The sequence below is a fragment of the Myotis davidii genome, unplaced genomic scaffold (assembly GCF_000327345.1).
Source record: "Myotis davidii unplaced genomic scaffold, ASM32734v1 scaffold111, whole genome shotgun sequence".
NCBI classification, from domain to species: Eukaryota; Metazoa; Chordata; class Mammalia; order Chiroptera; family Vespertilionidae; genus Myotis; species Myotis davidii.
In genome coordinates this window covers 3,385,378-3,400,581 of record NW_006284347.1, presented here as the reverse complement: position 1 = coordinate 3,400,581, position 15,204 = coordinate 3,385,378, and the positions used below count along the sequence as shown (strand labels likewise).

The 15,204-nt window shown below is 36.2% G+C and overlaps 1 protein-coding gene across 3 annotated transcripts in view; it reads left to right on the top strand.

Annotated features, from left to right (window-relative positions):
* Positions 1-9,538: 9,538 nt before the first annotated feature.
* The window catches only part of FAM208A (family with sequence similarity 208 member A), a 48,081-nt gene continuing 42,415 nt past the window's right edge, over positions 9,539-15,204 (top strand). For all 3 annotated transcript variants that reach the window (XM_015571191.1, XM_015571189.1, XM_015571196.1), the window contains exons 1-5: positions 9,539-9,709; positions 11,404-11,496; positions 12,320-12,392; positions 13,228-13,319; positions 13,784-13,936. In XM_015571191.1, coding sequence (XP_015426677.1) covers positions 11,479-11,496; positions 12,320-12,392; positions 13,228-13,319; positions 13,784-13,936 — 336 coding nt within the window. In that variant the 5' untranslated portion in view covers positions 9,539-9,709; positions 11,404-11,478. The remainder of the gene's footprint in view (positions 9,710-11,403; positions 11,497-12,319; positions 12,393-13,227; positions 13,320-13,783; positions 13,937-15,204) is intronic.

Sequence of the window (15,204 nt, the reverse complement as noted above, 5' to 3'; positions counted from 1 at the left end):
GCGGGGGCGGCCCCACTCCCCAAAGGCCCCGAAGAGCCCGAAAGACCCGTTAGGAGGATTTTTCAGATCCCCAGGAAGAGCAGAGAAAAGAAAGGTGGTGCTTCCCTCTCCCCCAACCCCTCTTCCTCTCTCCCCTCCATCTTTCCATTAGAATCTCTCGTCTCCTCTTCCCACACCCATCCGAGACGTAAACACGCAGGCAGCGCCGGCCGCCCAGCCACTGCGCTTCGGAGCGAGAGGCAAGCGGGGGCGCCACGCTCCTCCGTTCCCCCTCTCCCCCTCTCCCCCTGGAAGCTGGAAGCAGCTCAGGTTTGAAGCGTTTCTGTAAAGAAAAGATGGTGCTCGGGGCCCCTCCCTCCACACCAGCCCCTGAAGGCAGAGAAGCCGGTGTGCCTCCTCAGGATGCTTCTGAGAAGTCTCACTGTGGAAGTAGCCCGTGGCCCTGGATTCTGGAGCTTTCTCCCAGGCCCTGCGTTGTTCAGAGGATCTCCAGTGCTTCTCCTTGTGGAAGTTCTTCAGCTCTTCTGTGTCTCCTTGAAATGGGCCGGATGTCAGCGTCTTCCCTTAGATGTGATTCATGCACACTGCTCTTTTCCATCACACTTCATTTCCATGTAGATTTCTTTTCTTGTTTTTTGAAGCGTTTGATTAAATAGGCCTCTCTCTCTCTCACTCTCTCTCCCTCCTTTTAAATCCAAACTTCAGTGCATCTTTATATTGTATTTGAGAAGAATGGGAAGGTAGGCTCTTGGTGCAGTAACTTCCCTAGGGAAAAAAATGGGAGAGGTTAGCTTATGCCCAAGAGTCACCAATTTGATATTGCATCTGAGAACTTAAGATAAAAAAAAAATCCAGTCAAGTTTTTGGAGCCAATATGGGAACAGTGAGATGAACTACGTTTACCTTTTTTTTAAAACTTACTGCCATATTTGTGACACGTTTTAATGGAGATCAGAATTATTGTTTTCTATTATAGCACTATATTTTTGACTAGCCAGTGATTTGGGATGTTCTGGATTTAAACCCTCTTTTTTATTTACTGCGTGGTTCAGTTTGTCATGATTTACTTAGGAAAATAGAGGAAATTTTTTATTTATAGAAAACATTTCTAATTTAGTAAAGACAGGATCTGGAATGAAGCATGTGCTTCTTTCCATGTGCATAGCCAACTCCATTTGCCCAACTGAAATTGTTAGAGCCATTTATCAGTTAGGTACACATACTGTTAATTTCTGTTTGGATGACAAAGCCAAGAAGATCCTTGTGGGAAAAAAGTGGTGGCAACGGTGAAGTTACCTTTTGTCCACCAGCATGAGGATGTTTCTAGAAATACTTTTTAAATGAGTTAATGTAATATTTTCCGGGTTCAAGAGGATGTTTGTAAAGGTCAAGGTTGTCAGTTCTTTTGGTTGAGTTGTATAGTATAGAGTATAGACTATATGAGGAAAGTTGATGCCCAGCCTAAATTATCAATTGATAGTAGGTTGGAAGTAAATTCAGATGGGCCCTCGTTAATATGGCTTATTGGCATATCATGGTTTATGATGTACCACCTTTTACCTTTTGATAGGATCAGAAAATTGGCCTAGAAACTTTGACAGTTTGGTTTGAAATGAGAGAAGGCACTAGAAAGTGTTGAGAGGCACTGTGTTTTGTGTCTTTAAGTAAGATAAATTGTGAAGCTGCTGTATTTGAACACACTAAAAGTGGATATAATTCAGGAATTAGGAAATATGAAACTTGTTTTCTCTCCTGAGTCTGATACTCTGGAGAAAATTTATATTTACCATTTTCACTTAGAGGCAAAAGGTTGTTACCTTTTTCTTCTCAGGGAGGTTGTGGATAAGGAAAATATAACACAATGGACTTTTTCATGTGTAGTGGAAATGAGTAATTTTTAAGTTGTCTAAATATTTATACGCTGAGCAGCAGCTATTCAAATAGTGCAATCATTAAAATGATTTAAATGGAGCCTTTAAAATTAAATAAACAGCTATTTTACCACCATGGACTTTATTCTGTCCAAGCTGAGAGCAGTTGGTGCTTGGTGATAGAATTTAGTAGAAAAATTCAACTTTTCATTTTTTATTTTTTCTAATTTTTAATTTTTTTTTCCTAAGCCTCACCAGAGGATATTTTTCCATTGATTTTTTTAGAGAGTGGCAAGGAGGAGGAGAGACAGAAACATTGATGTGAGAGAGGCACATTGATTAGTTGCCTCCCGCATGCACCCCAACCAGGGCCAGGGATCAAGACCACAACTGGTATGTGCCCTTGACCGGAATCGAACCCAGGACCCTTTTGGGGGCTGACACTCTGCCCACTGAGAAAATCAGCCAGGGCTTCATTATTTAAAACAAAATGCTTTATCAAAAGCAGTGCAGCAGGTACTGTGAGTTTCACAATTTCAAAATCATCTCTTGAAAGGTAGAAGATTTGGCTAGGTATAAGTCAACTAATCATGAGTAGTAGATAATTTTTAGTAGATACCTCTGCTTGAACTTTTCAAGTATCAACGGTTCTGTTGCATTCATATTTTAATACGGAAAACCTTTTCTTGTGGCTATGTTTTCCAGTGAAATTAAAGATTAGAACTTGAATATTTTTGGTACCTTAAAGGTAAAAACTATGTGAGTATAGTAACGTGTTGACTCAGTTTTCTTTATCTTGACAATAGGGTAACATCCAAAATACTGCCATTCCAATTAAGTAATGTTGTCAAATACTTTATAATGTTTAATAAGTTTAGGCATTACTCTAAGCAATTTATATGTGTTAAATCTCAACAATACTACGTGGTAGGTACTATTCCCATTTTATAGATGAGGAAAGTGAAGTACTGAGAGATTAAATAACTTGCCCAAGTCACACAGCTAGTAAATGGTGGAGTTGGAATTTGAACCTAGGTGTAGAGTACCTGTCACTACTCAAACTGTAGCAAGACTTTTTTTTTTAATATATGAGTTTTATTTAGTTTTTGATCTGATCTATTTTTAAAAGTTTTGTTTTTTTAATGTATTTTTACTTATTTCAGCGAAGAAGGGAGAGAGAGAGAGAGAAACGTCAGTAATGAGAGAGAATCATTGATCGACTGTCTCCATGCCCCCTACTGGGGATTGAGCCCACAACCTGGGCATGTGCCCTAGACAGGAATTAAACCTGGGAACCTTATTTCCACAGGCCAATGCTCTATCCACTGAGCGAAACCAGCTAGGTCAACAGTGCTTCTTTTTAACCTACATTTAGAAATGTTTAGCATGTCTTCATCCGTGGGGAATTGAGATTATGTTCATTATAAAATTAATACATTTAGTCAGTACTGACAGATTGAATGGCCTATTGACTGGAAGAGTAAAATTTTACTCTAATATATGTTGTGTTATTTATTGTCTGGGCTGGTTTCTATAATAGTGTAAAGAAGCACTGTTCTACATTTAAACAAATTGTAGAACGGCATTTTTTCAGTAGACATTTCACTATTGCCTTCTTTCTGAAATCTAATAGTGTAGGTCATCAAAAGTAAGTTAAAATGGTAATTGTATTTGATAGGGTTTTTCCCTCCAAAGTTTTTGGGAAATCACTTTCTGTAAAACGTGTTTTGGTTAATGGTTTCTGTAGAGCACAAGAGTAACTGCTCATGTACGGGTGTCTCGTGCATGTGTATCATCATGCACCTGCATCCATACTGGTCTAGTCTTGGGCTAATTTTCCTCACTTCCCATCTTTTCCCACAAAATTTGTAATTGTTTTTGGAGCTGTCTCCTTCTTAAGGAAATGTGCATGGTGTTTCAGTAGTTCTCTATGAATGACTGGGTTCTAAGTACCATTGATTTCTCTACATAGAAGTAAACCTGAGGCCCTAGCTGGTTTGGCTCAGTGGGTGGAGCGTCAGCTTGCGAACTGAAAGGTCCCAGGTTGGATTCCGGTTAAGGGCACATACCCAGGTTGTGGACTCGATCCCCAGTGGGGGATGTGCAGGAGGCTGCCAATCTATGATTCTCTATCATCATGGATGTTTCTATCTCTCTCTCCCTCTTCCTTCTCTGAAATCAATAAAAATATATTTTAAAAAAAGAAGTAAACCTGAGAATGAAAGTGTAGACAGAATCTGGTTATTCACATAAAATGTTTGATAGGTGCATGTAAATACTAGATAATGGAAGTAAAAATTTTTTGACCTTGTCCCTAGTCCAAAGAAAAAGTCAATAGTGTCATATTTGTACTTGTCTCTGTAGATCTCTGCCAGCGTATTCATTGCTAATACTGCAGTATGTTCAACCTAGAATTAGAGATGAAACACCATTCCTAAAGTCTATAGCAGTTTTATTAGACTGAAGAAAAGTGATTTTTAAAGTAACTTAATTATTGTAAGGAGCAAATGGATATTTATTGAGTTTTAATCATTAATACTAGTAGACTTCAGAGAGGTTGTATACAGAGAGAATTACAGACCACATGTGATCCCCAGACTTTTTGTTATTTCCTTTTCTTCCATGAATTAGTCACTTTAAATTAGAATGTATATTTCATATTATCCACCTGTGTGTTTTGAAAAGTGTTCCATCTTTTAAAAGTTTAGCTTATTTTTGTGTATATGTACATAGTATTTTTTTTAACATATACACAATCTTAATAGAAACACAAAGATCAGCATTGACACTAAATAAATTGGTAAAGGTAATTGTGGGAAAATGTTCCTTTTTTATATATATTTTATTGATTTTTTACAGCGAGGAAGGGAGAGGGATAGAGATCATCGATGAGAGAGAAGCATCGATCAGCTGCCTCCTGCACACCCCCTACTGGGGATGTGCCTGCAACCAAGGTACATGCCCTTGACCGGAATCAAACCTGGGACTCTTCAGTCCACAGGCCGACGCTCTATCCAATGAGTCAAACGGTTAGGGCAGAAAAATGTTCTTTTGAATAAGGAATTATTTGATGTCTTAAATTTTATTTTTCTTCCAACTTCGTAAATATAACATTAAGTTCTTTTTAAAATATATATATTTTATTGATTTTTTACCGAGAGGAAGGAAGAGGGAGAGAGATGGAGAGTTAGAAACATCGATCAGCTGCCTCCTGCACACCCCCTACTGGGGATGTGTCCGCAACCAAGGTACATGTCCTTGACCAGAATCGAACCTGGACCCTTCAGTCCACAGGCCGACGCTCTATCCGCTGAGCCAAACCGGTTAGGGCTAACATTAAATTCTTGAGTTTGTTTGGTATGCTACCAGTAATGAAAAATATTTATTGATAAAATGGACTGGGAGTCAGGAGATTTGGATTCTAGCTCTGATTCTGTGATACAGTGTTTCTTACCTGACTTACAAATCTCCAAGTGCCTTTCTAAGTCTCCTTTAATCCTATAAAATTTAATTTATAATCAGTTTCGTTGTGAGAGGGAAATCTTGTGAATTGTGATCAGAAATCAACTCATAAGTCATCATTCTGGCATGCATTTGAAGGAAGTCATGTAAATAAGTAAAATTACATGTTTTTTAGTGTGTGAAAGAACTGTTCTTGTTGCTAACCTTTATAAACCAAGAAAAAAAAAGGGAGTTCCATGGCTTTTGGCCCTATTAAATGCATTACAATGAGAAAGATTTCAGAGAAGACACATAAAAGGATAGAAATAGCGTAATCCTAGGCATCAAATTCTTTTTGTTTTATAGCTAATCTCCTATGTCTTAAGTGTTCTATATGACTTTAGTAAAGTGAGGAAAAAGAACATATATATATATGTATTCTAGATCTTGGAAATATAGCTTGAGCACTTATACACACACTTTTTTTTTTAACTTATAGTTTAGGACAGGGGTCCTCAAACTACGGCCCGCGGGCCACATGCAAATACAAATATTCCCGTTTTGGTTTTTTTACTTCAAAGTAAGATATGTGCAGTGTGCATAGGAATTTGTTCATAGTTTTTTTTAAACTATAGTCCGGCCCTCCCAACAGTCTGAGGGGCAGTGAACTGGCCCCCTGTTTAAAAAGTTTGAGGACCCCTGGTTTAGGATATAAGATTTGGAGCTCTGGGCAGCCTGAGTTTGAATCCCAGCTTCCCTATTCATTAATTGTGTTACCTTGGGCAAGTTTACTTCAGCTGTCTCAATTTCATTTGTGAAATAGGCACAATGAACTAAATAGGGTGATTTTGATGATTAGGTGAGGTAATGCATGTAAAGCTCTTAGTATAATATCTGAAAAGTAGTAATGACCCACTAATTATTAGACTTAATAATTGTCAGAATCCAGAGAACAAAATGCTGGATGCTGACTTCCTTTAAGTGAAATGGATGATTAATACATAAAATGTTCTGTTCCCCATTTGGATAGTCACAGGGTTATTATTCTTACCTCAAAAAATGGCCCATAATTAAGATTATGATGTATATGTCTTATCTGTAAAGGAAGTGAGGATATCTTGACCAGGGTATATCTAGTGTTTAGAGTATTATTAAGGACAAAATAAACCACCAGGGAATGCACATTCACAACAGAATAGTTAAATTTCTAAAGTACATTTAAGGGCATATTGATCTGAATTCTTAAAAGTAGGTACTCTTTAGGACAGTACTTTGGTATGAAACAGAAATGTTAAGTATTTTTTGAAAATAAAATGTTAATTGCTATATAAATTTATATGATTTAACTTAATTTTACTCATGATTAGATTGATAGTGGAAATAGTGTTGGAGCAGCTCAACTAAGAAAGTAATTTCTTTTATGAAGACTTGTAAAATTTCCTAGAAATTTGAAGCCATATGATACTTTTTGGCATATTTTAGATATCTGAAGTCACTTTGTTAGTTTAGAAACATACAAATATCCCTAGACAGTTTGGCTCAGTGAATAGAGCATCAGCCCTTGGATTGAAGGGTTCTGGGTTCGATTGTGGTCAAGGACAAGCCTGTTGCAGGCTTGATCCCTGACCCTTGTAGGGGCACATGTGGGAGGCAACCAATTGATGTGTCTGTCACATCAATGTTTCTCTTTCTCTGTCTCCCCCCCTCCCACTCTCTCTGAAAATCAATGGGGGGAAATAAACATACAAATCAATCATGCATAAACTATCCAAGTATTTTTTAATTGAATTCATTGGGGTGACATTGGTTAATAAAATTATATAGATTTTAGGTATACAATTCTATAATATATCATCTGTATATTGTGTTTACTACCTAAGTCAAGTCTCCTTCAGTCACCACTTATCCCCCTTTTCCTCTGGTAGTCATCATACTGTTTATATTGTCTGTGTCTATGAGTTTTGTTTTTTGCTTAATCCCTTCACCTTTTCACCCAGTCCCCCAAATCCCTTCCCTTCTGACAGCTGTCAGTTTATTCGCTGTATCTGTAGTCTGTTTCTATTTTGTTAGTTTACTTATTTTCTTATTTTGTTCATTAGGTTCTACATATAAGTGAAATCATATGGTAGTTTTAAATCATGCTTGGTCCATTTGGGATATGAAAGTCTGTAAGACTAGTCCACATGCTGTTTTCCTTGCCAAGTTTTTCTCTACTTAGTGGGGACTGTCACAAAGAAAAACTGTTTTTTCCTACCACATTCTATAGAACAGATTTGAATTTAGACAATGTATTTCTCCTTTTTTGAGCTTCCATTTTGTTTCATATATTACTGAATTGTTGAATTTGTCATTCAAAAAATGATGACAGTCATTTTTTATTGAGAATAAACTTTGTCAAGTTTTCTTTTATTTTCCTTTACTTATATCAGTGCTTACAATTCTGATTACTGGCATGATACAGTTAGAGTAATGAGCAAGGTAGATATATTTATTGCTCTCATGGAGGCTATAATAGACTAGAGGCCCGATGCACAAAATAAATGCAAGAATAGGCCTTCCTTCCCCCAGCTGCCGGCACCGGCTTCCCTCGTGGCCCCAGCTTAGTTCGGAAGGTTGTCCTATCTAATTAGCATATTATTCTTTTATTATTATAGATTATTGAGTATTTTCATATAGTGCTAATTAGGGTGGGGTTTTTTGTGAGTGCTTTATTTTTTTCCCTACTACTCATCCCAGTCAGTGTCTTTATTGCATAATAACTATGTTAATGCTCTTCCTTTAAAATTTTTTTTTTAGTGTGTGATCCCACAGTAGTGTGACCATTTGATACTCATTCTGTATCATACAGACACTTTTGTAAAAATATATATGGACTGGTGAATGGTTGGATGGATGGATATATCATTTGACATCATGACCTTAAAACTATGTAGAGAAAACACAGTAAAAACAACTTATTCGCTGTTGCTGTATAGTATCTTTAAGAGTATGTGTAAGAGCCTGGTCGGTGTGGCTCAGGGTTGAATGTTGACCTATGAATCAGGAGGTCAAGGTTTGATTCCTGGTCAGGGCACATGCCTGGGTTGTGGACTTGATTCCCTGTAGAGGGGGTGCAGGAGGCAGCTGATCAATGATTCTCATCATTGATGTTTCTGTCTCTCCCTCTCCCTTCCTTTCTGAAATCAATTTTTAAAAATTCCTATAAAAAAGGAGTATGTATAAGAGAACACTGTTTTCATAAGTATTTTGTGACATTTATTGATTATAAGTGTTTTGAAAGAATGGTAATAAGTTATCTATAGTGAAAAATAAGTGGTTCCTTTTATGTTTGGGGGAAATTTATATGTGTATATACTTGATATTTGAAATTTATGAGTAAGTTAAACTATTTCATGCATAAAGTAGAAATTTGAGGTTATTAAACCAGCAATCCACTGGTCTAAGAATATTTGACTTAAGTATTTTAGAAATTCAATAGGGTGTGGAATAGTTGGAGGAGTGGAGAATAAAAACCTTTATTATCTTTGTGCCAGATGCTGTGCTTAGAACCTTTTCCATGTGTTGTCTGTGTGGCATGTGGCATATAGTGGTTACTTAGGATAGTTAAATTTCTTTGTTCTACAAATGAGAGAACTGAGCTTATGTTTGGTTAAGTAATTGATTTACCCAGGGTCTCCATAAAGCCAGAAAATGCTAGATAGGATATTTGCATTCTGGTTTGACTCTAAAATTTCACATCTTTTCACTAATTTTTTTTAATAAATGTCCTACCACTTGTTGATAATACAAAGTGCCAGTGGATGCAACATATCTAACTGTAGTACTAAACACCAAATGGAATCATTTTCTTTTATAGACACCTAAATGTTTTATTCACTGTTTTTATGCTTTATCAGTTAGGGTGTAAACAGTTTGGTGAAATAAATGGTCCCCTGTTTCAGTGTAACATAAAGTAGGAGTTAAGTATATGGGCAAGTTCATATGAGAGTCTAAGCAGTTTAGGTTGCCTAATGTAGCATCCCTAAGATTTGCAAAATTATAACATTGTTTGCATGTTTAATGTGAGGTGCTTATTGCTAAAGGATTTGGGCAACTGGTTTTAATTTTTCTTTAGTGAATCAATAAGTATCTCTTCTGCATATCACAAAGTAAGATAATCTTGAAGCCTTTGAAAATTTTATGTAAAAGCCCACAAAAATATAAGAAACTACATTTAAGATTCCATCTTAAAATTAATATTTTTTATTTTAGCACTTTTTCAGCCATTAACTCCAGGATCTCGTGAATTTGAAGATGTTTTAAATATTCTCCACTCATCTTACCTTGAACCAACCTCAGTAACAAATTTTAACTACAAATGTGCTTGCTTGGTACATAATGAGCTTTTGGAAAAGGAGGTATGTTTTAAATTGTAATTGTCAGATTCTACAGAATCAATTAGTAGCCTGGAATTGGTTTTATTTTTCTTTTCTTTAGAAATGCTAAAGTTTTTGCCTAGCCAGAGTGACTACTGGTTTAGTGTTGTCCTGTGCACTGAAAAGGTTCCATTACCAGTCAGGGCACATGCCTGGGTTCTAGGTTCAATCTCCAGTTGGGGCATGTACAGAAGGTGGCCATCGATGTTTCTCTCACATCAGTGTTTTTCTCTCTCATATCAATGTGGTTTTTTTTTTCTCTCTCTTTACCTTCCTCTCTCTCAGCATGACCTTGAGTGAGGATTAAAAAAAGAAAGCTAAAGTTTTTAGGAAAGCCAAATTATGGAAGGGAACACACTTAGTTTTAAATGACATCTTTTAAACTATATATTATGCCTAAATTGGAGCGTAATGAAATCAAGTGTATTTTTTTTTTAGGCTATGCTTAATTTCCCCCCCATTGATTGATGTTTGGATTATCTTTTTTTTTTAAATATATTTTATTGATGTTTGTCAGAAACATCCATGAGAGAGAAACATCCAATCAGCTGCCTCCTGCACACCCCCTACTGGGGATGTGCCCGCAACCAAAGTACATGCCCTTGGCTGGAATCGAACCCGGGACCTTTCAGTCCGCAGGCCGACACTCTATCCACTGAGCCAAACCGGCCAGGGCTGGATTATCTTATTAGTTGAAATTCTTAGTGAAAAAAGTGTGAATGGGGGAAACAGTTAAGCATGTTAGATAGTGAATTTACATTTCATGTATGTATTAGAATATTCTTTGAATTTTGATTTAGGAAAAGCCAACATGTAATTCTGAAGTAATGCAAATGAGGTGTTTAGAAATATTTGATGTATTTATTGCTTTCTAATGTACATGCAATACTATTAATTTTGTACTCTTAAGTTGGTTAACTCAGTGCTACCAAAATTTAACTTTGAAAGGACCTTTAATGTTACTGACTCCCAGAGAAAATGAAAACCTTGGTAGTTTGATGTGGTTTCATTTTATGATAGATTATTTGTTAATTTTATATGAAAATTGAGTCTATAGATTCTCTGATTATATTATTAAAGATCAGTAATGGCCTGCATACTACATATAAATCTATTAGATATTTTGAATGTATCAATCTTGTATCTTTAGATACAAGCAAAAGCCAGCAGTTTCGGGTGACTTAGAGTTCAGATGTACTTACACCAAGTCGCTTTTTATCCTGGAAATATGTTTGGAGCATGTTTTATGTATGTAGCATTGAGAATACACTTATAAACAAATGAAACATTTTTTCTTGTCTAATTGAGTTTATAATTTAGAAGTGGGTCATTCAACAGATTTATTAAAGCACTTACTCTTTGCAGTGCACCATTTTAAAATGAGTGATCCAAAGTTAACTAAAACATGAACTTAAAAATATATTAGTTGGAGTTGTAAAATTTTAATAGAAATTAAGTTAAAATTGATAAATACTAGATGCTCATTTGACTATATTGTGAAGGTAAAAAACCAATTAAAACAGTAAAAAAATGGGAGCACAGAAATTATAAGGAGAGAAAAGATAATTTGTACTTTAGTAGGTTTGGGTTTTTTTAGAAATAAAATTACTGAAACTCTTAGCTTAAAAAATATAATTACATGCTACAGAGCTGTTTATAGTTTTAATTTCACTTAGTTTACAGAAAAGCGAAGAGAACTGAAGTCTGATGGCCGTTCAGATAAAGAACTTTCAGAATCCTATGCATTTTTGATGGTTGATCGCTATCAGGTAAGTGATTCATTTAAAAAAAGCAATTTGAGAATGTTCTCATTACTAATTTTTTATTTATTCAGTGGTACACTTGATAATTATAAGTAACATTTTCTTGATGTACAAGTAGAAGAAATAATTTAGTGAGGCAAAGCTATTTCATTGTTTTGTAATTTGTTTTTCAAATGTGCTCATTTTTTTTTGACAAAACCTATTTTTTTTTTACTTTAGAATGTGCTTGATAATGTATAATTTTCCCTTTATTAAAATATATTATCTCCTTTATTGTTGGTTATATGTGCTTGGAACCAGTTTTTCATCTTCAATTGAAGATTCTTTTAAAAATATTTTTATTGATTTCAGAGAGGAAGGGAGAGGGAGAGAGAGGTAGAAACATCAATGATGAGAGAGAATCATTGATTGGCTGCCTTTTGCACACCCGTACTGGGGATTGAGCCTGTAAGCGGGGCATGTGCCTCCTGTTCATAGGTCTACGCTCAAACACTGAGCCATGCCGGCCAGGCTTTAGTTGAAGATTTTTAGGCAGAGTTACTTTCTCTTTAAATAGTTTCAATTCACTCTAAAATGGTTGCTTATATATGAGCAATATGAATTCTGAGTATCTAGCATAAACAAAACTGGATTCCAATTATGGTTACATTGGAAGTGTAAGCCAGTTTCACATTAATATTTTGTCATAAACTGTCTTACATATAAAATTTCTTCAATGTTAAAAATACATAGTTTAGAAGCTTAGATTTTATTTAAAACAAGTTTACAAAATATCTTTTCACACTTTTAATATATTATGATTGCAAGATGAAGTGTTTTGTTTATTTAGGTTCAAAGCATATGTGAAAAAGGACTACAGGTGGGCCAGTCCAAAATAACAATTCTTGGCAGTCCTTCCATGGGTAATCTTTTTTCTTTTTTCATTTGTGTACTATGAAGTTGCCATTTAAAAATATATTATTTAATTTTACTGCAATTCTTATAATTACATTTATGTACTAGAAGCCTGGTGCATGAAATTTGTGCACTGAGGGTTGGGGAGTTCTTCCTCAGCCTGGCCTGCACACTGTCCAATCCAGGACCCCTCAGGGAATGTCCAACTGCCGGTTTAGGGCCTGCTGGCCTGATCGCCCTAACTGCTCCCCCCTGCTGGCCTTATCCCCCTAACTGCTTTCCCTGCTGGCTTGATCCCTAACTGCTCTCCCCTTCCGGCCTGATCCCTAACTGTTCTCCCCTGCTGGCCTGATCCCTAACTGTTCTCCCCTGCTGGCCTGATTCCCCTAACTGCTCTCCCCTGCTGACTTGATCGCCCCTAACCGCCTCTGCCTTGGCCCCACCACCATGGCTTTGTCTGGAAGGATGTCTGGTCTAATTAGTATATTACCCTTTTATTAGTTGTCATAGTCCCAGAAAAGGAGACTGATGTTAGGTTTTGTGATGTGAAACCAGTTTTATTATTTGTTTCTGATTTTTGCATGCTATCCAAATTGATTTTAAGTATCTTTTTTTTTTTTTTGGTCTTAGTCGAGTACTAGTAGATTTTGAAATTTTTTATTTGTTTCATGTTTTATTCTGGTTTTATTTTTGCCTTGGTGAAATATAAGTGATCTTCACTGTCATTACATTTTTTAAAAAGGTGTTGGTCATATCATTTATTTCTTATCATTAGATTAAATATTTGTATTTTTTTGTATTCGTGTCAAATTTAAATTAAAAACATTTTTTCCTCTTTACTAGGTATCTATCTTTCTAGGTATCCTGATTTGTTACAGGCTAATCCTTTGGAAGCTGGGACAGTGGGTGATGTTGTTATTTTTAAAATAATGAAGGTAATTTCAACTTTTACATTTCATATATCAAAGACAACATTTGATTTGGATTTTAGTTGACCCTGTTTTTAGGAGATTAAATTAAAAAACAGCTTGCCTGTGTTTGGTATAGAAAGATACTTTTGAGAGTGATTTGCCATCTTTGATGTAAGCTTACTGTATTTTAGAGTTTGCCTTTCCAAAAATATAGAATGAAGAAAGGAGGGTAATATATTGGTAATGTTATTTAGGCTAGTGAAAAGTGTTGTGAATAAAATTTTTTCTTTGTTATAAAATAAATTCAAACAACACTTTTTTTATGGTTAACTTTTTCTTCAATATTTGCAAAATGTGTTGGGTGATACTTTATTGTCAGATATTAAAGAAAAAAACTGTTATAGGTGATCTATATCTTAAGAAATATTCTATAATTATATAGTCAATACTTAGGTTTGGGTGGACTTAAAATGTTTTCTCTGTTTTAGGGTAAAATAAAAAGTATATATGACCCCATGGGTGTAAAAAGTTTGGAATCTAAAAGTGCTTTGGATCCAACACCAAAGCATGAATGTCATGTGTCGAAGAATGCCAGTAGAATTACATCACTTTTGGCTTACCGAGCCTATGAGCTTACTCAAGTAAGTACCTGAACCCATTTTAGTGTTATGACCTAATATCTGTTTGTCACCAAATCCTTTAAAATGCCCCATTTTCAATTCCCTCTGCCACCACACCAGTCTAGGCTCTGGTTTCCACATATTACTGCCAGACTCCAGTGTCTTGGCTGTTTGTTCAATGTTTCCAAGACAACTTAGAAATATATACTTACAGATTATATTCAGAGTCCTTAGCCTAGCTCACCCTGCCTGAACACTGTTATTTCCATCTTGTTTTTTTTGCTTGTTTCTTTTTCTTTTGTATGAGCTCTGCCCTTAACCTCATTTCATTTGAAATTTTGGCTTTTCTTGGCCTAGAAAGTTTTTGCCTAATAAAATACTACTCATCCTTCAAGGTAGAGTTGAAGCCCCTTGAAATACCTTAATTCATACTATTTTGTACTATTGACTTGATAAAATATTTTCTACTTTTATTAACTTTTTAAGATGCAAACTTAGAATTAATTTTTAACCTTTACTCAGATATAATTGATACACAGTAAACTACACATACTTGAAAGTGTTCTAATTGATAAATTTTAGTCTTTGTGTTTTATATGATGTTTGACTATAAAGTAAGGTAATTTTTAAATTAAAATAATGTTTCTAACAAATGTGCAGGAGGCAGCCGATTGATACTTAAATAAAAAAACTTAATTTTTTCTTTCTGAAGAATCTCAGTGTGCAAGATCTGTTGGTGGGGGCTTTTAGCAAAAATGATATTCACCAAAGTTGTCTGGACTCATTTGATTACCTTCTAGACAGGGGTAGTATTGGTAGATAAGAGATATAAACTTATAGTAATTACTAGAGGCCCGGTGCACAAAAATTTGTGCACTTGGGGGTAGAGGGTCCCTCAACCCAGCCTGTGCCCTTTCGCAGTCTGGGACCCCTCGGGGGTGACCACTTGCTGGCTTAAGACTGCTCCCCGGGGGATTACTAATTTTGTATCCCCAGTGTCTGACATCCCTCTGGCAGCCCTCAGGGGATGTCCACTTACCAGCGTGGAGCAGGACTAAGCTGCAGTCGGACATTCTTAGGACTGCTGAGGAGGCGGGAGAGGCTCCCACCACCACTGCTGTATGGGCAGCCGTCAGCCTGGCTTGTGGCTGAGCAGAGCTCCCCCCAGTGAGAGCGCACTGACCACCAGAGGGCAGCTCCTGCATTGAGCATCTGTCCCCTGGTGGTCAGTGTGTGTCATAGTGACCAGTGATTCCCAGTCATTCTGCTGTTACGGTCAATTTACGTAT